Below are 26938 nucleotides of genomic sequence, written 5' to 3'. Positions count from 1 at the left end.
TAAAACGGGCTTAAAATGCTTCCCCTGTAGCCACTGCTACCCATTTCCTGCTGAACTCGCAGCTATCCAATGAGCCCTGTGAGTACTTTGTAACGTGTTACTATAATTCCACTACTTTTAGAGGACACGAGTAAAGTAAGTAATAAGGCTTATAACCCACAGTAGGTTTATACTATATATATTCATATACTATAGGGTACATTTGTTCTGTTTACCCCGTATGTAGACACACTGTTTGAAACCATATACCACACAGACTGATTAAATGATTTTTATTTTAAATATTCACAACATGACAGAAAGGTAGCAATAGGCCTAACAGTTATGCTGAACTGATTAAAGCAAAACTACTGGGGGAAAAAATGTGCTTTCTGAAACACACATTAGCTTATGTAATAATTTAAAGGTTGATAATAGGCTTTAATGGAAAGCGATCATTTAATGACATTCTGATCTCCTGGCAACGTGTATGTGCTGTCAGGGTGTGCTGTCAGGGTGTGCTGTCAGGGTGTGTATCCATTAATAAGAGAATTGAAGTAACATGAAAGTTACTTTCCCTAGTAATTAATTTCTTCTTATATGCAGCAATTGAATTACTTTTGCATGAAGTAACTAGTAGCTGTAACTAATTACTAATTTTCAGTAATTTGAACACTTCCAATGAGCAGCAAAAAACCTTCTGATATCCTGAGATGTTTAGCCTAAATAGGCCGGAATTGAAATGAATACACAAAACAACAAATATAGCGAGAAACACGTAGTATGTTTCTAATTATGTAAATCATTGGATTTTAATGAGCAGAAAAGTTTGCTGATGTAGCAAATGTAGTTAGATATCTGTTAGCAGGCTAAATCCACCTAATATCTGATAGCTGATGATGCACTTGATAGCAGAAAGGAGGGCATCCTGACAGCAGGGGGCAGTGCTGAGGGCTCTTCTCCATAGTGGGGGGGGGGGGAGGGGGGGCTGCAGAGAAAAGCTAGCGGGTGCTAAGGAGCCTGAAATGGGGAGAACAGCCCAATTAACAAACAATTAACACATTAAATTTTAATATAGTAATTTAATAAAGTAATTTTCTGGGGGAGAAGGAAGCCCCTGCAACTGAACATATTTTTATTCTGGAAAAACACTGTAACTCCACCCCCCCCCATCCCAACAAGTGCATCTAATGATATCACACACAATACAGATTTCTATACTATTTGCAAAAGCAGAGTAAATTATCTAATCTAACAAATGAATTAGTCTGGCCTGTTTTTTTTCTATTGCGAGTTTGAATACTGAGTTTTGACACCAATAAAAAGTGCAACACAGATCTTTGATACCTTCCTTTAAGAATAATACCTCCCCCATTGAAAGGTTTTTAGTGACATGTTTGTGCTGTGTCATATAGGCCTGAGTTATCCAATGCATCCCTAAATAATGCTTGAATTGCCTAAAGCCTGGTGGATCTCACCGGGTGAGTAACCCTACACTAAACTAGCTTCATGGTCTTAAGCTGACGTACTGGACTGCTAAAGCAGAGTATCTCTGGAGCCCAGAAGTACAAGAAAATGAGGTACGTGTCCCACCCCTTTCTCATGCCCTCCCCCCGGGTCTCGTTAGCATATAGTTACAGAGAGTCCCATGTCTCTTCTCAGGCTCCAGTCCGTCGCCTATTCCTTGGGTCTCTTTTTATCCTGCTCTCTCTCTCTCTCTCTGCTCATCCATCTCCTTTCCGCTCTCCACTCCTCCCTCCCTCGTACAGTGAACCCAGTGAACTCTTCCAGTGCTCTCTCGCAGTCCCTGCGCTCTTACGTTCCCCCTGCATCCTGTGCTTCTTCAGAAAACCCTTCTCTGCACTCTCTCCCCTCTCCGTCGGTCTTTATCTCTCCCTCCAGTCCCCGCTTTAACATGCTAAGACATGCTAAAGGCTCAGGCAGTAGGTCAGACTCACGATGCATAGCCCTCAGATGTCTGTTTCCATGGCAACCTCTCCTCCAAATCCGCCAGAGGCCTGCAGCCATTCAAACTTTTATTATTGCATGTAATTTTACCTTCATTATTGAAACATTGAGCATTTTATTCAAAAGTGTTCAATGATTCACTTACTTTACAAACCCTGTGTGTTTGGTGCAAATTTGTAAGAATGTTACAATGTAGCTTAAAATTGCCATGATGCCTTATAAAGTATTCATTGTCTTAATGGTGGCCTTTTACAAAGACGCCTGGCAACTTAAAAGCCATTGTCTTGTTCTATGACATTTGAGATATTTGCATAGTTTGCTTACACATACAGAATGGAAGGAAAAATACACAAAAACATTTGTTCTTATGAAATCAAACCTTTAGCTTTGTCTTTTCTTCCAGCCAGGGAGATTCCATTTACAAAATACTGGAAAATATGTTACAAACAAACAAAATAAATGTGTCACACCCCATCCTAATAGGTCTAGCTAATCATGTTTAGAGAGTGAAAGTTAGACATTCTCTTAACAGTTGTTTTCTTTACTTACTTACGTATTTTACTTGAGCCTAATCATTTTATTTTCTAATTCCGTGTGTGCAAATCGTTACATAGATACGTCTAAAAGTGGAAAAGTGTTACATTCATTATATAGCTTGGTCTTTGATGTTTAAATAGAGAAGATGGATAGCCTAAAATTAAACTATGGAATCTAGCGTGATGGCTGATTATGTCGCACGAAATATTCATGTCTGGAAAATTATAACAAAAAAACGTCTTATTGTAATTCTTAAAAATGTCAATATGTAGAGCTGCAAGATGACTTAATTCTTGAATGTTCCCTGTTTGCTGGAGACCAAAAGACAGCTGCTTAGTTAAAAAAAACAAAACAAAAAAAAACCTTTTTACTTGCATGCAGAATAATAAGGGTTTCTCTGTATTTTGTAATGGTGCTCGAAGAAAAACCGTTTATGAGGCTGACATTTGTGACATAATTGTATGCTGTACCGTGCCACGCTTTAATAATCCTGCCCAAGGCTTCGTGGCTTCAGTTTTTATGCACGAGGGAGCGAGATTTAGGAAATGAGCCAGAGGTGCATAATAAGGCATCCTGTCGCCTTCACATGATCACCTCCTTGGGGGCAGCCCAACTGCCAACCCCCCCCCCCCACATGTAGGATGGGGGGTGGCCATGCGCTCATGTGTGTCCGGTGTGCCTTGGTTATTCAAGGTCGGACTATTTCCACAGCTCCAGGCTATAGCGTCCTGGCCGAGTTGGCACGTTTAATGTGGAACACGAAACGAGAGTCAACCTGTATCGATCACTTAACATCGGGCTTAATTGTGCTTTCTGCCATTGTCTGTGCTGAGTGTGGGAACGATTTGCTTAGATTTAACATGTGGGACAGACACGGAAGGCGGTGATCTGCCTCACTGCAGAATGTGTTTTATAAGTAAGCACAGCGTTTGTTCTGCAAAACGGCATCTTCTTTGTGTCGCTTCCAAATGTTTTTTCTCTATTTGTATTTAAGTGCAATTAAATAATAACAATAAAATATAATACAAGCACCAACACGTCTTTGCTTTCTTTTTGTCTGGCATCAGGATTTAAGCAGACTAGCTTTGTCATATGCAAACCGTAAGTTTTAAAGAGAGGTCAAATCTGCAATTGTGCAACACTCATTTCGCCTTCCTCCATCTCCTTGGGAGCCCTTTGGTAGAGAGCGACTAAATGGCAGTCCCGTCGGGGGAGGTGATGGGGGAGCATCCAGAAAACCGAGACGCCGAGAGGGGGCGGCTTCTCTGCTGCCTTAGCATCGAGAGGACCGAGTCGGTCACATCGCCCACCCGCTCGGGTCGGTGTACACTGCCGTAAGATACCAGGCGCGGTCCCTTGAACATCCCCAGGACTGCCGAGGGCTCTTCCGACTCACAGCCCTTACTTGATCATTTTCTATGTGCTTTTTTATTTCTCTGATGCCGTTTTGCTTTTCCTCGTCGTCTCCACGATCTTTCCCTTCGCCTATTTAAATGCTTTGTCCCTCTGCGGGCAGGACCTCCGCTTCAACCTTGCTATTTCCCAAGGTTTTTTTCCACCCCTCAAGCAGCAGTCAACACCTGACGAGAGGAGATTTTGAAACGTAGCCGACAGGCATGGATTGCACATTTTCTGGAAAATACAACCCTAAAGCAGAACATTATTTTAAAGACAACGAGACATATGTGGGATCGTCCATTTTGTCACTGGAAAATATTTTGAGAGAAAACTGAGATATTTATAGAAACGATACAGTAAAACCGTCGTTTTTTTGAAGCGGTAAAATCGAGTAAACATGAGTAAAACGCAATACGAGAGATTTGAGCGATTGCAACATTTTAATCAATAATCGCCTACAAGAAAGAAACGGGATGTTGAATTGAAATGGGAGACGACCCAGAAATCTGGATTTTTGAGCGATTCTAATATAAAACGTAAAATTTCGATTCCTCCTGTTTTTTTCAGGACTCGGGCATATTAAAACAACATCTAAAAACGAACGTAGGGCCGTTTGCACGCATTTTTTTGCCATCGTGAGAGTCTGAAGAAAATAATCTGTAGGTGCCGTCTATTTTATGGGAGTTCTCCTTCAGTGACATTTCTCAGTAAAAACCCTGTTTGCGATCTGCTTTCATAAAACGTGTATTAGAATAAAAATAAATAAGCGAGACATGTTCTTGGGCCAAGAGAAGTTCACACCTGGCTCGCCCAGCTATCATTGAAGACAAGTATGGTCCATATCCTAAGAAGTGATCTTTTTCATTTCGGGATCTTTGATTTTGATGAATGTTCAAGATGGATTTTTTTACTTTCTGAAATTAAAGGACAACTTTTCATTTTAAAAGATTTTTAATGGTTAAAGTTGCCAAATGACTCTCGATGACAATTGTGCCGAAGGTGGTGGGATTCCTCCACTGCGTACCTAGTCTTGAGGACACGAATGACAGCTTATATCTTTTATTATTCACCCCCGTCTTTTAAACGTTGAAATATATCGGTTTGATCTCTTCATTTGACTTATTTTTTTTTTATCAACAACCGCTCCCTCCGTATCGCCAGGGATTATGGCATGGTCGGGTTATCTATTTAAATGGATTCCATATGTAGCGACCCTTTCTTTATAAAAAAAAAGAAAAAAAAAGAAAAGCTTTCGTGTTTTCGTTGGCAAATAGAAGATCTTGGTTTTGGGGGAAGGGAAATCATTCAGATTTTTTCTCTCATATATCATTATTATTATTATTATTATTATTATTATTTACTGATTGATGCTTGGCATATGTGGGATTGATGACATACAACTGGATGCAGCTGTTGTTCCCTGAAGATTTCCCAGTGCCGCGCGGTTCTTGGACAGATACAGCACAGTTACCAGGAATCCGACACATTCCCAAAAGGCTGCCCGTGCATTTTCGGATCTATCGCTCAAAATGCACGCAGGCCGGTTATAACAGGATACCTCGGCTCGCCGTGAACCGCCAGGAAAAAGACTTGGACGGGGATATGAATCCGAGATGATGATGATGCTGGATACACAGGTACGGCTGTACGTTATTAAGAAATCAATCATATTTTATTATGTTTTATTCAAGTTGCTGTGATGTTGTTTACTTCTGCTATCTCAAATCAGTTACTTGAGGCTAATTGCTATAATTGTAAGCAAGCCAATAAAGCGCTGACTTACATAATTGTGAAAATGCACAAGTATATCGCTGTTTTCTTGCGCGCTAAACGACAGATGCAAATTATGGGATAGATTATAATAAATTAGAATAAGAATTCTCTATAGTATTGCAATTGCCCGAGGCGGGGTGGATTTTGTAAGGTCTAATGCAAAAGCGATTATGCCCTGGCGCGGCTCCATTTGCACTGTGCACGCCGCACAAGGGATGCATTTACGGGACGACGGTTCAATGCGCATGTCAAAGCCAGGCCACGCAAATCGGGCCGGAAGTGCTCTTGTCTCTTCAATCAATCAATCAATCAATCAATCAATCTATCTATCTATCTATCTATCTATCTATCTATCTATCTATCTATCTATCTATCTATCTATCTGTCTGGATGGCACTTGTGTATTTATAGGTTTTCCTTTATTCAATATGGTGTATTAGGCTTGAACATTAAAGCATTCAGTGGACTGTAAGCCACCAAGGGGTAATAATCAAAGTCTTGGATTCCCAGGCATATTTATTTTGATATTATTTGATATTCTAATAACAATAGAATCCCTTAAGAGTCACTACTGTGTGGGAACGGGGGGCGGGCAGACGCTGCATGGAGATGTTGAACTATGACTACTGGGAACCCCCCCCCTATTAAATATTCACCTCGTACCCTCTTTTTCCTTGTGGAAAAATGCTTGTGGGGGAAAAAGCCTACAGTTTCACTGCCATTATAAAGCCGACAAGCACTGAGGACTCGCAGGTCGCCGTCGTCGTGAAACGTGCGTCTGAGATGTAACACACCTAATCCCTCAGTTTCAAAGGACTCCTTATTTAAGCGTGTCAAGACACTGAAATAATTGAATTATTATGAATTATTAAGATATTTAACTCTATCCAGTAACAGAGTCGAATGGTTGCTTTATCTAGGTACGATGCTTTAGGCAATGTTTAAGTTCATCCCAGAAATTCCTATGTGCGGTGCATTAAAAGTACACATAGCCGTACTGAAACTGACGATTTCTCATGACGTAGAGCACGAGATCAAGATAAAACGTTTCAGACATTTTTCTGTCTTTAATGTGATCGTACGATCAAGGAAACCCAAAACAAACAAAAAAATAATGAGTAGGAAGAATAGAAATAAAGATGGTGGTTGCATAAATCTGCGATTATATCCACTTTATGCTTGTTGCATAAAATATGGAAGTGCTAATGTTCAATGGTGCATATAAAGTGAACTATATGTAAAGTGCCTTGCAGCGGGAACAATTGAAGTGATTATTTACGACAGCGGATCCCTAATTTAGCCGGCTCATCTAGATCACTGTCCTAATAGTGAGAGGGTGTGGATGTGAGTGACGCATTCGCGCATGTCTGTGTGAGGCACTGTGACAAGTCAGCAGAAGGAGACATCATGGTGTGGAGGTAGAGGCTCGGACCACTGATGAGAAGCATGGTGTCTCTAGATCAGTGTTTCCCAATCCGGTCCTCGGGGACAGTCCACATTTTTGCTCCCTCCCAGCTCCCTAGCAGAATCGTGGACTGTCTGTGGGACCCCAAGGATTAGGAAATACTGCTGTAGTCTACAGGATAAGTGGGCTGGTGTCAGTAATACATCCATTTTGCATAAGCGACTCGGGGCACCTGGAGTCACTTGCTTTCCTGGTGTGAGCTCCTCCTCAGGAATGTCTGGCTCCCAGGGATAACCGAAGCCCACTGACCACCCCTGTGTGCTGGATCTCTGTGGCACAATGTCACAGCCTGTGGTTTCCCACATCCCTGTGTTCCCATGAGCGGAGGGGGAGTGCGGGGCACGTCCCAGGGGTGATGTGTCGGGTGCACAGTGCCACAGTGGGGGTGTGGGGGTTCGGCTGAAGAATCAGGACTCTGTGCTTGTGTGACGCTCCCCTATTAGGGGGCACCGTACACGGAGGAGCGAGTCACTAAGCGTGCGGCAGACGCCCGTGACGTCCCGGCCACCCAGCTGAGTGGCTCTGAAACATGACATTGTTGTGCTGGTCTCTTTGGCTTCATTCAGCGGAAAGCGATTCGGCCTGCAGTGTTTTCAGGAGCCGAGGGCTTAGGAATCATGTCTCATTAATAGAAGCCACACTGACCACAGTTGCAAAGCAAAATCACAATTTCACGACTTGTTTGTGAATATGGCCTTCGTGACGGTGGACCAGGCGGCTGTGTGCTTCTCGGATTTTTTTCCCATCATGCTATTCTGAGAAGTTTTATTCCTTTCTCTCTTGGCCTCGTCGCCAGTAGGCATTTTTTTCTTCTTCTTTCACTCTGTTTCTCTGTTTTCTGGAATTGTTTCCGTCTCACTGATGACTTTTTGAATTGTGTAATCGGATGTGTGTGGTTCATTTCTGCACAGGTAAAAGTGCTATAACTTCCCAACTGAGCGTGTATAGCACTAGCGCCCCTTTGGCTTACGATGGCACCGTTGAGTGCCACCATTCTCCGTCGAGCTCGTCTTAGGCTGGCCAGGAATCACTCGATACACATGGTTTCTCGATGATGTCATTCTTGTCCCTGAGGCTGCACCCCCACTGCATTCCTATTGGCATCTCTTCGTGTGCGCACTTCGCGGCCGTTCCCTGTGTGCCTGAGCATGTGCCGTGCCTGCATGCTGTGAGGGGTCACCACATGTGGGTGGTAATCGGATACAGGAAGTGAATGTGACATCACAGCCTCTTAGTCCCAGGCGGTGTGGGGTCACACCAAACATTTATAGTCCATGAGAGGCAACAGCTGCTGGCCTCTGCTAAGCATGTCTCCCCTTCATTAGCATGAACGTGGTGCCACAGAGGCTATCTATCTATCTATCTATCTATCTATCTATCTATCTGTCTGTCTATCTATCTATCTATCTATCTATCTATCTATCTATCTATCTATCTGTCTGTCTGTCTGTCTGTCTGTCTGTCTGTCTGTCTGAATATACATTTTGTCACTGTGAACACTCTATGGAGCACAACTACTGATAGGCATGTATGTTGATGTATATAGATATACAAGTGTTTACGAATACAAGCCCCCCCAGATTACATATCTGCACCAGGCTCGCCAAGCCTGTGGGCGTATCTGAGCTAACACTTCAGACAGCTACCCTGCTGCACAGATGTGTCAGCCAGTCACTGCGCCCACCCGCTCCCAAGGCGTGAGTAGGCCCCATAGCCCGACCAAGAGGGCAGTAATCAGTATTGGCTCTGTGTGGACCACCCTCACACTCATGCGCTCATTTATGTGTGCTACCATAGGAGGACAACAGAGTCTTTTCTTGTGATGGATGTACAAGAAGGAATTCTGCGTAATGGATTGGGTCCTGGGCTGGATGGGATGAGGGGAATTGATTTGTTAGAACGTATGCTTTGTTGTAGACGGAGGTGGGCATTGGCTCTGGGCTTTTTGTGTGCCCCCTTTTAGCCCCTCCCCCCCCCAGATGCCACTAGAGGTCAGAGTCCTGAGCTTTTCACCTCACCTTCAGCAGGCAGTACCTACTCACCATGTGAGGACCCACAGGCATCATCATCTGCGTCAATCATTCTGCTTAAGCAGTACAAGCATCTACAGTGAATTACTAGTGAAATCAACTGAGATTGTTTTCAGTTATGTAATATTGGTCAGACTTGGTTATTTTCTTCCGGGCTAAATTTTTTTTTAGCTTTCTTGCTGTTGAATGGGCACATCATTGCTCAACAGTACCGGCGCTCTCTCTGCTTGCAAAGTTTATCAGAGAAGCTGAAGTCTGCTAGGTGAATAATGCGTTACAGCCTTAATTGTACGTGTGTTACCTGCGATGGTCAGAGGGTGGCAGTGTGGTACTTAAAAATTACTTGCGAACGAACTCGGCTTCCTCACAGACACACCAGTCTGGGTTTGTTACAGCTCAGATAAACACACACTTGACTGTTACGTTGACAAGCTGCATTAAGTCTTTTGTTTTCTTTGAAACCTCCTGCTCTCCTCTTCATTTCAAATGTAATCTGTTTACGGTACCATGATGGAAACCACAGATTCAGCATGTATCGGTCCTCGTGACCCAACCTGTTCATTCCGGGTTGACACCAGGCAAAACAAACGTCGATGAGAGTCATAAATATATGCTTATTTATTTATAACGAGTACACAGTTGGGTAGTGGTGGCTTAATGGTTGGGGAAGCGCGTGTGTACTTGAAAGGTTGCTGGTTCGAATCCCCGACCAGCAAGGCACCACTGAGGTACCCTGAGCAAGGTACCACCCCCCCAAGCACTGCTCCCCGGGTGCTGAATTAGCTGCCCCCTGCTATGTCACGACGTCACATATGGGTTAAACGCAGAGGACACGTTTCATTGTTGTGTGCTGAGATGTGTCGACAATGTCCACTTATCCCCTAATTCTAATTAGCTACCAGGGCACCGACAAATTTATAGCAGAAGCCGGAAGTTTCATGCCTGCATCTCCTGTCCTTCAGAAGCATCATCGCTTATCTGTGTGCATGTCCATCTGTATGAGTAGGTAGATATGTCCGCATACATATGCATGTGTGTACATGAACATGCAAATATGTGCTTGCATCTACATATTTCTGCAGGTGTATGCATGATTGGATAAATATGTTCATGTACATGCCGATATGTTGTATGATTGTATGTGCTTGCAAATATGTCTACATATGTGTGTGACTTTAAATAGAATTATGTTCATATGTGTGTGTTTCTGTGCATACATATACTGTGTATGTGAGTAGTTTGTGAGTTTCTATATGTTTATGTACTTAGATATGAGTTCAAATGGAATGCGGCATAGTCGCCCCTCCCAGGTTAGGGTTAGGGTTAGGGTTAACCCAACTGACCACTGAAATGAGGATCCTCTTAGCTGAAGCCTGCACCCTGCTGGACATGGGATCCAGTTCAGGGCTGCAGGATGACGACTCCTTCAGCACAGGGTCTGTTCCTGTCTCCTTTGTTCTCTTCTAATGGCTAATCTTCGGTAGTTGGCACCTTTTTTGACGGGACAAGGTGAGCCCTGTTTGTTATTTGCGTTTAGGTGGGTTGAGTACATGGACTGGCTGAGGTGTGTGATAAATTACTGCTGTTCACAAGGTCCTTGCTGCGGCTGTGATTGGCCGCTCGCTGCTTTTCCGTACAGTCTGTTGCGTCTTTCACGTGACCACCGAGGGCTGTCATTGGTCGATAACTGAGAGTTGACATTCTAGTGGTACCTTGGGGGGGGGCATCCTGTCTAGTTGCCATGGAAACCTCCCTTTACCCCCTCATCTCCTGTTGATTACTGTGTAATCCCCCTCCCCCCACTGCCATCAGCAGAGTGGGACCTGGGGTTGGTGCTTGGCCAGATGCCAGGTTGATTGAGGCTCTGGGTCCCATCGCCATTCAGGGTTGTTACCAGGTGCGGGGGGGGGGGGTTCTCCTCATCTCCAGACAAAGCTGTGGAATGGGGGAGGGGTCACTGAGGAATGAACTGATGCATGGGGTGCTGCTTATTATGGTTCATGTTTTATTTTTTAGATGTCTTATTCTCCATATAACCTCTTAACCAGTACTGGGTCACAAGGGGACCTCAACTACCTTTCTCAAGAGAACAAGAACAGGATCTGTATTAGGATTCCAGCCAGTAATCTTCAGGCTACCAGCGTGCCTTGACTAGTCATGGTACTCGCTGTCTTTCACCAACCTGGCTGGATTTGGAACAACAAGTGCACTGGGCGTCTACCGAAATTCACACGAGTTAGTTTCAGAAATATATGCTGTATGCGAACAGTGGCCTATAAATATCCCAGAGAAGAAGTGAGGTTACCTTAGAGGCCTGTATCCTGGAGGACTGGGACTGGTCTACAATACCATGGCAACAACGAAGAGCGTTAATGCAGGAGGTGTAATTGTTCTGGTCCTGTGTTATGGATCTGGATAGTGCCGGTTCAGCCCAGTCCAGTGGTGCTCGCTGTGTGGAAGCCCGTCTGCTGCATGCCTAGTTACCCGCACCTCCATGCACGGTGTCCCCTACGCTGTTCCCTCTGTGACGTTGTCTCCACTATGTGATAAAAACCTGCTATTTTGACGTGGTGGGGATCCATAAGGCGAAACTCAGTTTTATAAAAATCTGAGAAGGCGATCAAAAAAGTAAAAATGCAGAAAGTCTTATGGTTACGCTTAGGGCTGAGAAGGACTGAGAAGTTTGTCATCGTTGGGATTAGAGTTATCCCCATAGAAATGAACGGACGGTCCCCACAAAGATATGAATACAAACATTTGTGTGTGTGTGTGTGTGTGTGTGTGTGTGTGTGTGTGTCCACCAGCATCCCATATCTACTCCTGCTGACTGTATCTCCTCCCCTGATCTGATATCATATAACTTCCTGGAAGCACAGCAGTTCAACAGAGACGCCATGTCCCCATGTTCCCCTCTGGCCCCTGAAGGGTGTCAACCCCCTAGTGGGGCACAGGAACCTTCTGGACAGCTTCATATTCCTCTGGAGCCTGGGGATCAAACTATAATTCATGTCTGCGCGGAGCACTGAGACCAACAGGTGTATGTGTGTGTGTGTGTGCTTAGCCCACTGAGCCACACACACACACACACACACACACACACACGCACACACTATTTGGACCCTTTACTTTTATGGATGATACTGAGATGATGCCTCTGTGGGATTACAGTGTTTCCAGGGTGATGAGGGGGGGGTGTCTCCATGACCCCACACTGTGCTACGTTGTCGTCTGTGTCTTTTAGGTCCATGTGGGGTGTTGATTGAGAACCAATGAGGCATGAACACCTCCAGTCCTCTAATGTATGCCTGCTTTAAATAGCAGCTGGATATTAAGATGTAACCTTATGATATTAAGATGTAACCCAATAACCCACTTTATAAATACATGTCATGCACGAGGCTGAAACCATAAGAACACACAAACCAGCCATTTTTTTGCAAAATCACTCTTCCCATAAGTGCTTTTGGTTCTGCAGTAGCTATCAGAAACACAGACACACTGCCAAAAACATAGACAAGGTTTTTTGGACGGCAGTAAATTAGAACTCCTTGCTGTCTGGAGTTTGAGCGGCCAGGATGTTATCTGGCTGGTTGTCAAGCCTCGGCAAGTGGGGGTGATTTCAGAACAGCTCTAGGAATAAATATACAAATATACACCCTAAATGCTATTATTTCCAGCCAATGTGCTTGTGGGAGGCAAAGGTGTACAGTGTCATGATGCACTCGCTCGCAGGGACGGGATATTGTGAAATAGGCTTTTCTGTGAAAGTCTGTGAAAGTTTTTCCCCATGGACACCTTGTCTTTCCAATCCGGTCAGTCCACCCAAATAGCAGTCAGGGAGCCCAGAGAGCCAGACGGGACGCTGCATCTGTGAGGAAGACGGGGTTGTGGGGCAGACTCAGGTTGAGCAATATGGTACGTTGAGTTATATCTGTTCGTTGATGCTTTAATTTTCTCCCTTGGCAAGATTTCGGGAATCACATCAGCGGATTGATGCTCGGAGCCTGTTTCCATGGCGACAACAGCCCAACAATGGTCGCCTCATACTCTCGCTGCATGTCAGTAAGGGTCTCGCTCTCAGCTCTGGTCCTCTCCATCTTCTCTGCCCTTCCTTCTTCAGCCAATTTTCCACCAGCTCTTAGCCCTTCTTGCCCTCCATAACAAAATAACAGCTCGTAACAGAGAGTCTACCTTACTTAGAATTCTTTTATGACTTGTCAAATAATGGTAACCAAATTCACACGTGTATGTAGATGATAAGGAAGTTACATGACTCCAGTGATGATACTTAAGCAGTTAAGAAGATCACACTGCTTTGGAGACTGTACAGTGCTGGGGATGAGACAGTTGACAGTTCTAGCGATCGTGCCATCATGTAGGTGGTAAACACTGGGACCTGTTTGTATAGGATGAGTTTCCAGAGGACTGAATGTGAACCAGCCACACACTCAGGTGGTTTGTGTCCTGCATGGTGGTCCCAAGCTTTTTTCAAGCAATGTCCATCACAGTAACCATTATTCCTGTTGGGAATCTTTGTTTTAAACTCTCTGATTTCTCAGGTGTTGCACTTGGCATTGTCAACTCTGCAGGCATCCCATTTGCAAGCTAACTCGGTCCTAACCTGCTAACCTGCCCTCCTAAAATTCGGGGGCGGGGGTAATGTGAATTCAGGCTTGCATTCCGATAGACCCTCGCCTCCCCAGCTCTCACAGCCCTGCTGATGATAGACCGCAGTGCATTGGTGGGTGAGGTGACCGCAGAACACTGACCTAGGATCAGTCTTCGGGCCAATGGGGTTCAAATATACATGAGAGGGGCGGTCCTGTGACTCCTCTGTTGCTTGCCTTGGTCACATGACTTCCTAAATGTAACACTTGTCTACTTGTTTCTGCACTTTGTACTTGTTCCTTCATGCAAGTGCATCTGGCTTGGGGGGGGGGGTTCAAATGATTTTTTTTCCAGCCAAATATGAGAGAAGTCTGAGTCACATCAAGAGCATTTGCCCACTTTAATGTGAAGATGCTCTTGCTGGTCTTCGCCCAGTTATGTCTTGCAGAATAAGTCACCAGCAAGAAATCATTTTGTGTTTTTTTTTTATGGGGGGGAGGGGTGGTTTACAGTCAAAATGCACCTGGGCACGCCTCTGACAGTGAACCAACTCAAATATGGGACTGTTTCCAAATCACTTAGCACCGGGTGGCTCAATACCTCGACTAACTATGACAACCTCCACCCCCCCAGCCCTAACCATAACCATAAGTAACCAAGGAAAATACAAGAGTTTTTAGTTTTTTCATTGCAGTCACAGATTTTTATTAAATTGAGTTTTCCATTATTCATTACGCTGTGTCCCCATAAGGTAAGGTATACCCGCTCACACACACACACACACACACACACACACACACACATAGTTTGTATGTTTGTGGAGACTCTATTCATTTCTATGGCAAAATATGACTCGTGACATTTTTAGTTTTTTGACTGCAGTCACAGATTCTTATAAAACTGTGATTATCCTTATGAGGGTCGGAATAATGTCCCCGCAAGGTAAACAGTAACACGTCTTTCCCATATTGTGGGGAAATCTGGTCCCTGCAATGTAGCAATTACAAAAAAACACGCATACAGACACATACAGTACAGACACACAAACATGGTCAAGATGTGTGTTTTGAGGCTTGCTTTACTGACCAGGAATCAGAAGCAAACCAAAACACCCCCTCCCGTCTAACACAATCACCTCCCCGGGTCATTGTACAAGTGCGCACAAGTCTCAGAGTGTAGCAGAGAGGATGAGCGATAACGTGCGCAGGCATGTTTTCAGAAACCCCACCCCCCCCCCCCCTTCCCCACCCGTGCCTGCCCCCCCATCGTCAAGCCACCGGAGGAGGAGGAGGAGTGGGCGGCCTGACCCAGAGCTGAAACTCCTTCGCCTGGCTGTGTTTCAGCAGAAGCCGAGAGACGAGGAGTGAGGTTAGACGGAGAGAGAGAGAGAGCGTGAGAGAGAACGAGAGCGGAGAGAAGGAGAGAGCGTGAGAGAGAAGGAGAGCAGGGTGGCGGCGGGGAGGTGTCCCGTCCCCGGCACCGGTGCCCTGCTCCCGCCGCGTCCCGCATTCTGATACGAAATCCGATGCCGCCTCGCGCCATGCAGAGCCGCTCTACCGGAGCACAGAGTCCTGTGGGTCTTCCTCTCACTGGTGAGCCCACAGGGAGCGTGCAGAGCAAGGCAGCCTTCAGCCTGCACAGAGCCCTTGCCCAACCCATGAAGACGGTCATGCTGGACTTACCCATCTCTGTGCTGGATGACCTGGTAGGCAGGCCGGTGCTTCGAGGGCTGGGGGAAGGCTGTGCGTGTATTTCTGTGCCTGTGTGCGTGCGCCTGTGTGTTCACGTGCGTGTGAAGGGCTCTCAGTTTGAGGTGATGAGATTGGATTGAGTTTACTGGGGAAAGTGTCAGAGAAAAGCACTCTGGTTGTCCGCTCTAAGCTCATGTTGTGCGGCACTGGTACGGAAACACTGGGTCACACCCCTCTCTTGCAGGAGTGTGTGTTGCGTGAGTAAGAGGGCCGCTATCTCTGTACACAAGCTTCCAGTAAAAACCAGGATGCAGTAACATATCCTCTTCATAATCATTCTGATGTTGCTGGCATGTACTCGGCATGCTGGGTCTTGCTGACTGTCTGCGTCTGTGTGTTTTTGTGTGTTTTTTCTCTGGTAGAAGAAAGGCTTAATTTATACAATGGGGCTCAGATTTAAGTTCCTCTGCTGTTTGGTTGGTACGAGAGGAAGCCGTCTCACCTCACGCTACCTTCTACCTTGATCTCCTGCTCTCCTTCTTCTATGACGTCCTCCACATTGCTTCTCTCGTGACCTTGCCGAAGGTCACGGAATGCGACAGACCCTTAGGATTCTGGTCCTGCACTCGGTCACATGTACAGTAGAGCCATAGCAAATATTCTGCTTGCGGGCTTATTTCAAGGTTCCTGATGGCCCATTCGAACCCCAAACTACCCTAGACCTCCCACCCAGGGAGCTGATAGGTGGAGAGAGCAGCAGGTGACACAAAGATTCATGACAAGAGCCTGGCTCGGTTCTCAGGGGGGTTTACTGTTGTACCTGTAGATTACACCGCTGATCTGCTCTAGATGGGTGAGATCAATGAAGAATTAAGGTGAATTCTCCAGTGAGTTGAGCTGCAGGCTCCCTTCCTCCCTGTTGAAAACTTGGGTTGTCCCTTGGTGCAAATGAGAAGCTGTAATTCCAGTCCAGATACCACAGAGCTGTACTAGGTGACACTTTGGCATAAGGAGCGAATCCACACCCCCCTGCAGGGACATGCTCTGTAGATGCTATGATTAGGAGACCCGATAGAGTTTACGGTCTTCTACCCGGCTCCACACCCCATTCCACATTGGTTCTTGGCTATGAAACACCTTCTCTGGATGGATCAGCATCATGATTATAAAGTGAACAGACATCCTAAATTCAGTTTCACTGTTTTATAGATAAATGTTGGATTTCAAGAGAGTAAAACGATCATCAAGTTATGAAATAAAAAGTTGTTGACAGACAGGCACATGATCTCTACACCCATCAATATGTTTCCCAGGAAACGGAGCCAGCTTTTTGCTAAGGAACTAGCCATGCGACCGAAGATCATGCAGATATCTACAGAGCTGTCTGTGCAAGTAATTGAGGAGTTTGCAAAAACATATTTGTTACTGTACTGGTCAAAGCCGCCGGTTTTGGATGGCGTATGGTAATCTGATCGGCCTGTGCGCTTTGAAGCTTCGCATTTCCTAGTTGACAGGTTGTAAATGAAGTAACATTTTTAACTGCTTGGCATCTTCACTGCTGGATGCTTTACTGCAGTGTTTCCCATCCCAGTCCTTGGGGACCCACAGTCAGTCCATGTTTTTGCTCCCTCTAAGCTCCCTGCCAGACAGTCCACATTTTTGCTCCCTCCCAGCTCCAGTCAGTACACATTCTTGCTCAGGGTGTTGGGAGAGAGCAAAAACGTGGACTGTCTGTGAGGACTGGATTGGGAACCACCGCTTTACAGGAATGGTCAAGGTTTCAGCAGCCGGATCTTTGCAAGCTTTCGGTTTCTGTGGCGGGTGAGAGCTCCTCCGTTCAACAGGGCTTGTCTGGTCCCTGATGGGATCACACTGGTCACCAGCAGCTGATATGGTGGACAGATATGTAGCAGTTTAATGGGTCCTGTCTCTTCTGGTGTAGAATAGCTTAGGGAGGTTAGCAAGGCTGGACCAAGAGGCTGTGTGTGTCAGTGAGCACTTGTGAGGGAAGTGTGAAAAGAGCGTTAGCTTTAGGACCTTGGTTTATGACTCTTTAGCTGGGCAGGGTCACAAAATCAAAGCTTTTTTTTGTACTTTTTGTCCTTAGTGATTATCTTCCCCGAATCCTTAAAGGCTGCAATTTAATCTGGTACTATCTAATGCTGTGAGTAGCCAGGTCAGTCTGAGGGCAGAAGGTAACCTCAGATGCCAGAGAACATAAGAGAAAATAGCCATCAGACGTAGTTATGTATAAATAATTAGCATCCGTTTTGTCCATGCGAGTGGTCCTTTGCCGGTGTTTTAAGGCAGGGAAGCGACCCCAGGCATAGGAATGGATCTCGTGGACACACCACAGGGCCTCCTGCGCTTGGCGGCATCAGTCACATGACCTTTGACCCCAGCTCTAGCCTCCAGAAAGAGGATGTACTAGACACATCAAAATCACAACAACAGGGACAGATCTGGAAACCGAGGTTTGGTGCCGCTGCCCCTGTTAAGTGTGGGCTGAACAGCCTAATCGAGATTTCATATGAAAAGGAAGTAGGTGTAGCTTTTTCGTTTTTTCCCTTTTCGGTTTGTAGAAGTCCTTCATCGTGGTTTCCTGTCAGGTTCAGTCACTGCAGATGTAAGACCTCAACAACACAGCCCTGCCCCTTCATTCCACTCCTGTCATGGAGTTTAGTCAGCAAAAGCCTTACTGTAAAGGCAGGGAAACTGCCACATCAGGGTGTTGCAGCAGAGGGACAGGCAGGGGGCGCTGTGGTTCACGTCTCCAGAGAACGCCGTCATTCCTCAGAAAAATGCGAGTCATGAAATGCAGGACAGGCAGTGCCGTGTCCCTCCCCAGCATCGCCGACCGGTGATCTGCTGCTCTGGTTAGGCTCAGGCAAAGTATGAACTGTGTAACCTGAACCCGAGACTTTTTTCAGAAAGAGAGGCACTTCCTTAGTGGGGAATGGAAACCACAAGCTGCCCGTTAATGTGGGCGAGCCTCATCCGCCAGCTCAAGGCATGAGTCAGATGTAGACTCCACGGTGGGGATCTTCTAGGGGAGAGCCCCGAAACGGTGTTAGGTCAGCCGAGCTAGAGTACCAATGCTAAAGTTAACAGGTATAGTTTTATTCATTTTCATTGTGACAAACCTGATCAGTGGTGTTTAAAACATAACTGACGTGATCCTCCACCCCTCTGTTGCCACTTCATGTTTGTGTGCTCCCTCTCGGCCGCCGTGGGTGTACAACCTCGCCTGTCTGTAGAATCCGACAGGTTCTGGGTCACCCCCTGGTGGCCGAACTGCACAGCAGCTCAGTGAGAGAGCGTGTTCCGGCGCCTTCCAGAAAGAATTAGGCACTGCATCTTTCTTGTACTTTCTGCAAATTAGCATTATGTAACTACAACCATGAAAACATCGCTCCTGGTCAGCCGAATCCATGAAGTATGTAGTGCAATTATCATAGCGTCTGCGTATTTTAGCAAGTACGAGGAAGGCAGCCAGCAACGTGTTTAGCTGTAATCTTGAATCATAAGCCAATCAGAAATTCTGGGATGCTCTTGGGAGACAGTGGAGGCCCTTGTGTGAATCTATCCTTCACCTTTTTGTCATGTATTTACTGAATTGCCCAGGAAGTCCTTAGCTAGAGGTGTCATAAGTTTACTGGTGCATAAGTGATTAAAAACCCTCTTCAGCTGGGTACCCAGCCACAGCAGCAAGAGCTGAGCCCCTGATGACATTTTGCAGCCCAGCTGTGCCCCTTCCAGTCTGGATGGAGGAAGTTTGAGTGGCTTGGTGTGTCGGTGTTTCTCTGCCCGTCTCTATGGCGCTCAGCCCTGCACCACACCTCCTGCATCACCCATGTCAGTTTCGTGTGGATCTCAGCTGCCTATTACTCATGCGCCGAAAAAAAAAATCTCTCCTCGTCCATCCAAATAAAATGCTCGCTGATGGCATTCCTATCATCCTTTAAATATCATGGCGTTCCCACCATACTGTGCCCAGTAACCATCCTTGCCCGCCGGTGGTGCTGCAATAATTCACTTCTGGGGCCACTTTTTCAGAGCCGCAAGATCGGCAAGGCACCAAATCGCCTCGCTGCTTTCTTTGTTCCCTGTAGGCAGTTCGTCTCTGAACAAGCCCCGAGCTCTCGAGGTGGGAAACGAAAGTGGCAAAGTGGTAAGGAATTCCGTTTCGAGGGCGTGTTTCTGCTTGACCAAATACCAGTGGCTTTGAACTCTGAGAAGCCTCAACCAGGGCCTTCTGCGCAGATCTGTTCGGAGAACGTCAAATGAAAATCAAATTATAATGTTCCATGAAGGAGTGGCATCCCCGTCCAGGGTGTCACCTGCCTTGTGCCCTGTTCTGCATGGGATAAACTCACCTCGATTCACCTCGATTCACCTCGATTCACCTCCACCCTATACTGCATAAGTTGTTATGGAGAACAGAAGGATGTAAAATTAAAATCTCCTAAAATATTTATTTATTCATGTCTGGCGTCATTAGACACGTAAATTTGTGTCTAGAAATTTTACTGCTACTTTCTTTGTCGGCTGGTTGACAACCTGTAAATAGCGATGGGTGATTGTTTTAGTCTATAACGGCAGTGTGTTTTTATTCATAACCCATCTCCATTGGCATGCTATTCCTGCAGATATGCCCACTACAGCAAATGTAAGGAATGTGAGTCATTTTCGCTGCAGGCCGGCATGAGAGTCCAGTGATACATTCCCACTCCCCCTCAACAGTTGCTCTGGTGATGAACGTGGCGATTCGGTCCCTGTGTGATTCACATTCCAGGGAACCCTGTGCTCTGTTTGCTTAGAAATGTGCCCCCCAACCCCCATCCCCCTCATGGGGAAAATGGCTTTCGACAGCATTCCTTCACCCCATTTCCTGGAAATCCTCTGCCAAAGATAAGGGACAGCGGCGCTGGCCAACAGTAACCATCCCTGGGTTTTTATCGAGCGCTTTATCTGCAGCTGATAAGGGCTGGCTGTAAACAGGAGGGTATTTATTTATTCGCCACTCCCTGGCCCAGGTGCAGGTGACAGCTGGGGGCGGGGGGGGGGGGGGGGTGAAGGACAAAGCAGGTTTTTGTGTGATTGAAACAAGAAGGTTTTAGCACTGAAACTGTCATAAACCTCTCAAAAATCGAGCTGTACGCAGCAGAACTGGAAATTCACATTTAAAAAGTGTTCCAGAAGGAAGATCGAGTTGGGGTGTGCATGCATTTCTATGTGGGGGTGTGAAGGCTGGGGGGTGTCGGTGGCTGGGCACTGTAAATCATGACAGGGTTGTCAGATGACGTCAAGGGTGCACGTTTCGCTAATGGACCCTGAGGTGGGTGGGGGTGTGCACATTTATGCAGCCGCCTTATTAAGCAATGAACACCATCTTGGGATATCGTGAAGCCCATCCAAGCACCAGCACGTGACGTATGTGTTGTGGGAACCTTGGGGGTCCTCTCGACCCACACTTGAGCGCAGAAGGATTGAATTGTCCAGACTGGACCTAAAAGAGGTCATTCCCTTATCCGTATATTTTAGCAGTGGATCGTCATGCTTTCATCAGTGCGTCTACATTTCCTTCAGAGTAAATAACTCTAGCCATTATGCAGAGTGTTGTCATGGATCAGCGAGCACTTCGAAAAACTGCCCTGATATCACATATACAGTCACTGTTTCAGTGACATGGAGATAACTTATGAAAAATGTCTTGAATCCTTTTAATACTGATTTTCATGTGCATTTACCTCTTATTGTCTTCAACTTCAGGTTAAAGTTAACCTTTAAGTTAACGCGGAGGAGATAAACCGGGGCTTTGGATCTTGCTAAAGAAAGTTAGCACGGCCGATTTCAAAACAGCTCACCCATTACATGGAAAAATGTCCATTTCGTACGCAACTCAGTGTGTTTTCCCCAGAAGATAACCATGAAAAGAGATTGAGTTGCAAAAGGGAGTCTGCAGGACCGAGCAGTGAGCTGGCTTGGTCACGTGATTCGGGCATCTTCCCAGTGCATCTCCGTGTGGAGCTGACGTGGCAGGGATGTTCTCAGCTGCAGCCTCGTCTGGCATGTGCCCCCCCCCCCCCCCCCCCCCCCGATGGCTTGTTTGTTAGTAGAAAAAAATTGGGGGGGGGGGGGGGGGAGAGAGGTGAATGATGAGAGTGGGAGGGAGAAAGTGATAAAAGAGTGATAAATATGGTATGTCTTCAGCATCTTCTTCTAGGACGATGACACGATGTGATGTATGTTTTCGTGAATGCGAAAGAAAGATATTGTCAAGACAAATAAGTAAGAGTTCAGCGGGAACAGAATGAGTTCGTTTAACTTCCTTTGTGTTTATTTGGCAATTAATCTTTAACACAAAGTCAATGGGTTTTTTTTCCTCTTCTTTATAGAGCTGGTGGAAAAATTGAGCTGGAAGGAATGGTGCTTTTGTAGTGGATTTCAGGCTTGGTCAGGATGCTCTTGTGATGGGATTGCACCTGTATGTCTACGGGATTGCACCTGTATGGGATTGCACCTATGTAACGTAGGGTCTGTAGTGATCTGGAAATGCTATCGGCTTAAATGGGAGGTGGTACACGGACATCGCTAGATTCTTTGATTATTGGGCTTGTTGTACTGGCTCTAGTATGCAAATGGAAATGAGATGCGTGTTTTTCTTGTTAACAGGAAATTAATTCAGACGAAATTATTCTGCATAATTGTCGTTCGGGTACAGAGATGCCGTCCGGAGTGAAGCCATGCTCTGCATGGACTGAGATTCAAGCCAGGAATATGTTTGGGGTGTGACTGAGCTTCCCTGTCTCCTCCCTCCTCAGTGACCTCCCTCCCATGCCATTGGCCACTCAGGTTTTCAATATGAAAAAATAAACAATAAGCAAAAATATTCCAGTAGCACTAGCTGAATGATATGGCCGAATTAACACTCACTCTCAGCCTCATCAGGCTGCTGTAACAGGCATGCTGCTAATCATGACCGATTAGGTAATGACAGCGGGAGATTTTGAGCATCCCCCCCCCCAGATGGGCTCCAGTAAGTCGTAGAGGTGAATCGCTGTTACCTCCATACCTCTGTTCCTGGTATTCTTTGCCTGATTTTCTTCTCTGCCATTTTCTCAGTCTAAGAATCTCAGCTGCCCAGGAAAACCTCAACCGTCTCACATCTCAGATCGTCAGTTTGGCTTTGTGCAGTTTTGCTACGTTTCCCTTCCTCCCCGTACGAAGAAACACTTGGTTTAGTCCAAGGATTTTGTGTTTATTGAAGGGCAAGATGCAGCTGCACATGAGAGCATCCAGTTGCAGTATTTCTTCGTTACTTCACCGCATGACCCCAGCCAATGCAATATCCTGTCCAAGGCAGATGGTGGAGATACAGTAAATCTTTACCATGAAACCTGATCCAAAGAATCTGATCCTTTCGTTGAATAAGACATTTGTTAATTGCATGAAGCTTTGACCCTTTGACCTTTTAATGAGCTTCACAGAGTCAAATCATGTTCCACTGTAGATCCTCATGTATCATTGAGGACCCTTCACCTTGGTTACCTCAGTTGTGTCTTTCAGGAATCCCCTATTCATGAGTCCTTTTGTCAATGTTGCACCTACATCAGGGTCTCAGACCTGTCATTCCTGAAAGGCACGATTCGTGCAAAGTTGTATTGTATTGAACTTTGTTGGATATGTATCATGGGATTTCAGTCCTTAAAAGGTCAAAGACACTCTTTGAACAATGCAAAGTGGCTGTCACATTCAGAATGAAAATATACATCCATCCATTTTCCAAACCGCTTGTCCTACTGGGTCGCGGGGGGTCCGGAGCCTATCCCGGAAGCAATGGGCACGAGGCAGGGAACAACCCAGGATGGGGGGGCAGGCCATCGCAGGGCACACTCACACACCATTCACTCTCACACGCACTCCTATGGGCAATTTAGCAACTCCAATTAGCCTCAGCATGTTTTTGGACTGTGGGGGGAAACCGGAGTACCCGGAGGAAACCCCACGACGACATGGGGAGAACATGCAAACTCCGTACACATGTGACCCAGGCGGAGACTCGAACCTGAGACCCAGAGGTGTGAGGCAACAGTGCTAACCACTGCACCACCATGCCGCCCCCAGAATGAAAATATTCAAATGAGAAATCATATTTCGGTGCCTTGGTCATAAATGAGGGCTGATACTGGTGTCCACACACATGTGTCCAGCGAAATCAACAGCCGAGCAGCCTGGGTCTAGATAGTCGGCACATCAGCCAGACAAAGCACCCCAGCCCTTTGCCGCAACCAGGGGTCCCACCCATTACATGATGATTTGTATGTAACGAGGAGTGACCGCCACACCTGCTGCTGGTACACGTCCCACCTTCTAGCTAGAACTGCCTCTCTGAGTGCCTTTCTGCAGCTTCCCCGGTAGCGTTTTCCAGCAGGACTTCCTGGCAGTGAGCAGGCCTGTACAGCTCATGCTTAAACGCAAAACAGATGTGGCACAGGGAGACGCGGACAGGGAGAATGGGGGAAGGGGTTCCTGCTGCTGGAGATGCAGGTCATAAACATTCTGATTTATATGCTTGTGTTCCTCACACAAGCCTGTGGTTTAGTCTCATCAATTCTTGTACATAGTAATTTGTGAGCTAGAGAAAAGGCATCTTTTAAATAAATAAATGTAGATGTAATCAAGACTTGTATCCAAACAAACTGATGAAGACCCAGTTAGGGTGAATATGGTGGTTAAAGCTGAATTTGGGGTATGGATATTTTTAAAAACTGGACGATCAGTTGCTCAGCTAGTAAGATCATTCTGGTGTGTGCAGGTTACCTAAACTCTAATAAAATATGCGTTCATGGGGATGTCAGATTTTGACGATGTGGAGACTTGACAGCAGGTCAGCCATGTCTGTGTACCACTAAGTTCATTGTCCTAGCGCGCCTGCTAAAATGACGTCATGCTTCTGAAAGCGGGGCGAGGTCTGATTGTCGGAGGGGTGGGGCCGCGCTCTTTAGTGGGCGGGGATATGACCGCTGGAGGGGCGTGGTCGAGCGATCATCAGCGGGGCGGGGCTATGGGCTGGAGGCTGCGCTTCCCGCAGCCGAGATACAGTGCACACAAACAGGACAATACAGGCTGCTGGGTGCTACTGACGCGTTCATCAGATGAGTCTGCCGTACAAAAACATATCCCGATCTAAATCACAGTCATAAAACGTCGTCAGATATGGACGAAATATCCCACTATGGTTTCCGGCGGTGTTGAGACCGTAATTAGCGGGCTGTTCAGTACCAATGGTTTACCTAATGGGAATGCAGTCCGAGGCGCACAGCGTCAAATCGGGATCTCCCGATGCGATGTTTGACGCCAGTACTTGGAGGATACGCAGCATCTGGGACGGGGTGAAACTGGAAGTTGCTGGGGAAGCCAGCCCCGTCGTCCTGCACAGCTTCACGCAGCTGGACCCTGATTTGCCTCTTCTGGAGGTAGGGCAATCCGTGAGGAAACTACGATTGTCTGGTTTTAATGAACGGGATGCGCAACATGCAGTTACTCTCAGACGCGAGACTGGTGGTCTAATGCATGCTGCCTGTTCTTTTTATACGCAAATACACGTAATAATAATATTCACTGCTTATGTCTTTAATCGGTAATTGGCTTTTGAGCATATTTATCATCATTTCGAGTAATGAAAAACGTTTTTTATATAGGCTATTGAACAGGTATCTTATAGGCTATATAAGTTGACCTCGTCGATATATTAAGTTTAATGTATTATAAATATAAACCTATCAACATGTCTTTTATGCACCTCATTAAATAAATTGTATTCGTTCCTGAGCAGAAAGCAAAGAAAATATACATATATTGCATCAGAATGGTTAAGTGTTTTAAAAATGCACCAGCGCTCGTATTGCAAGTCATCATTGAAACTAGTGGCCGCTTCTTCAGACAGCAATTTATCACCAGACAGCGAACTAAATCAATCCTTTCCATGCAAATGTGAGGAATGGGCGGATGATACCGCGTTACAGACGCTTTCAGAAACGCACCTCGTTGCATCTAGTTTTTTGAATGACGTGCTGATTTATGGTCAACACAGGCGTTACGTAACACGTCGTAGTTTAGCCGTCGATTTGTCACTGTTTTGTTTTTTTTTGTTTTTTTTTTTACAACGTCTGTGTTTGTGTAATTGAGCTTAAAGGTTACGGAGTTATCCGTTCTTGGTAGTTGAATAAAAAGGAGACAGTCAGCCGTGTATGTATGCACGGCGACAGCATCACGGGGCCCTCGACTGGAGGGGCGTGGTTTGGCCTGCCACGCCCTTTGTCCGCGCCAGTCCACACGCTGGTTCCTATCCGGTCCACTTTGTTCCAAATAACACAAGACGGACTAGAGGAGCTAATCAGATTTGGGCAGTGGTTTCTGTTCCATACCTGTCTCTCTCTGCCTAACTTCTATTTGCAACACTGTGTGTGACGATTAAACGGCACCTTTCTCTGTTGTAATGAGATCTGAAGTCAGACTTGGGTTGGTGGTTGATAAACGATGCACAGGTGCTGGTGTAGATAGGGTCTCTGGGGTAGATGTTCAGTCCAGGGCTTTGTATAAACCTCTACAGCTTCAGATGGGCGTGGTTTTCAGTGTCACCTCTGATCTTGCCATTGACAAGACAGTGTGAAGGATGAAGCTAATGCCCCTAGTTAGAAAATCATTATATTTCAGCTCATTAACCTTCAGCTGACGTGATTTGGTCCTGTGCAGCCTTGTGCCTTTGTCTGAGCATGTCATCTCCTAACAGATGCTCTGGGTGGGGTCTCTCTTTTTTTTGTCACATGGCCACCGTCTTCTCCCCGCTCCCCTGCTATCGATGGCTGGTGTAGCCTGTGAGCCTCCTGCATTTTTTTTTATTAATAACCAGCCACAGTCTCCCATTGTCTTGCAGGCTGGCAGTCAGTCAGATATGGACGTCTCCATATTTTCAGCCCATCGTTGCCCTGCGCCTGCAAGGAAGTAAATCCTTGGGTGGGGGGGGTGGGGTGAAGTAGCGTTATGCCCCAGTGTACGGTTTTCTGAACTGCCCGATCCCTCAGGAATAGTCAGGAATAGTCCCTCCCCTCCCCCACCCAGGAAGCCCACAGGGGTGGCCGTATCAGACAACCCCCGATTCTTTGCGTATCTTGAGGAGTTGCAGCCCCCCCTGTTTCTGCTGGTCCTGTCTCCCGCCCCCCCCTCCTGGAGGCCTGGCCCCCTCTTCTCCAACTTCACTTTCTTCCATTCCACATTTTTTTGTCTCAGTTTGATTTAGAAAACAGGTCCGCTCAGCTGTTTGGAAAATGGGATTATTATTATTATTATTTTTTCCCTCGTTGGAAACACTGACTTGGAGCGGGAAGCGATGTGAGGTATGAGTGCGACCAGCTGTGCAGGGCTGACTCTTTTTCTAAGGCTTAGCTTTCCAAGCTGATCTCAGAGCTACCGATTGTACAGACCTG

At 46.2% G+C, this 26938-nt stretch overlaps 1 protein-coding gene across 4 annotated transcripts in view; it reads left to right on the top strand.

Moving 5' to 3' along the window:
* The first annotated feature begins 3710 nt into the window (after positions 1-3710).
* Positions 3711-26938, top strand: part of LOC125746029 (ral guanine nucleotide dissociation stimulator-like) — a 53725-nt gene continuing 30497 nt past the window's right edge. The window contains exon 1 of one of the 4 annotated variants that reach the window (XM_049019569.1): positions 3711-5519. In XM_049019569.1, coding sequence (XP_048875526.1) covers positions 5496-5519 — 24 coding nt within the window. In that variant the 5' untranslated portion in view covers positions 3711-5495. Of the gene's footprint in view, positions 5520-15068; positions 15464-24550; positions 24929-26938 lie in introns of those variants that run through there. The other 3 variants (XM_049019566.1, XM_049019565.1, XM_049019568.1) reach the window with 3 other exon arrangements.

Source organism: Brienomyrus brachyistius, chromosome 7, assembly GCF_023856365.1.
Source record: "Brienomyrus brachyistius isolate T26 chromosome 7, BBRACH_0.4, whole genome shotgun sequence".
NCBI lineage: Eukaryota > Metazoa > Chordata > Actinopteri > Osteoglossiformes > Mormyridae > Brienomyrus > Brienomyrus brachyistius.
Note: the sequence above shows the minus strand (reverse complement) of the source record. Positions and strands in the feature narration are given on the sequence as shown.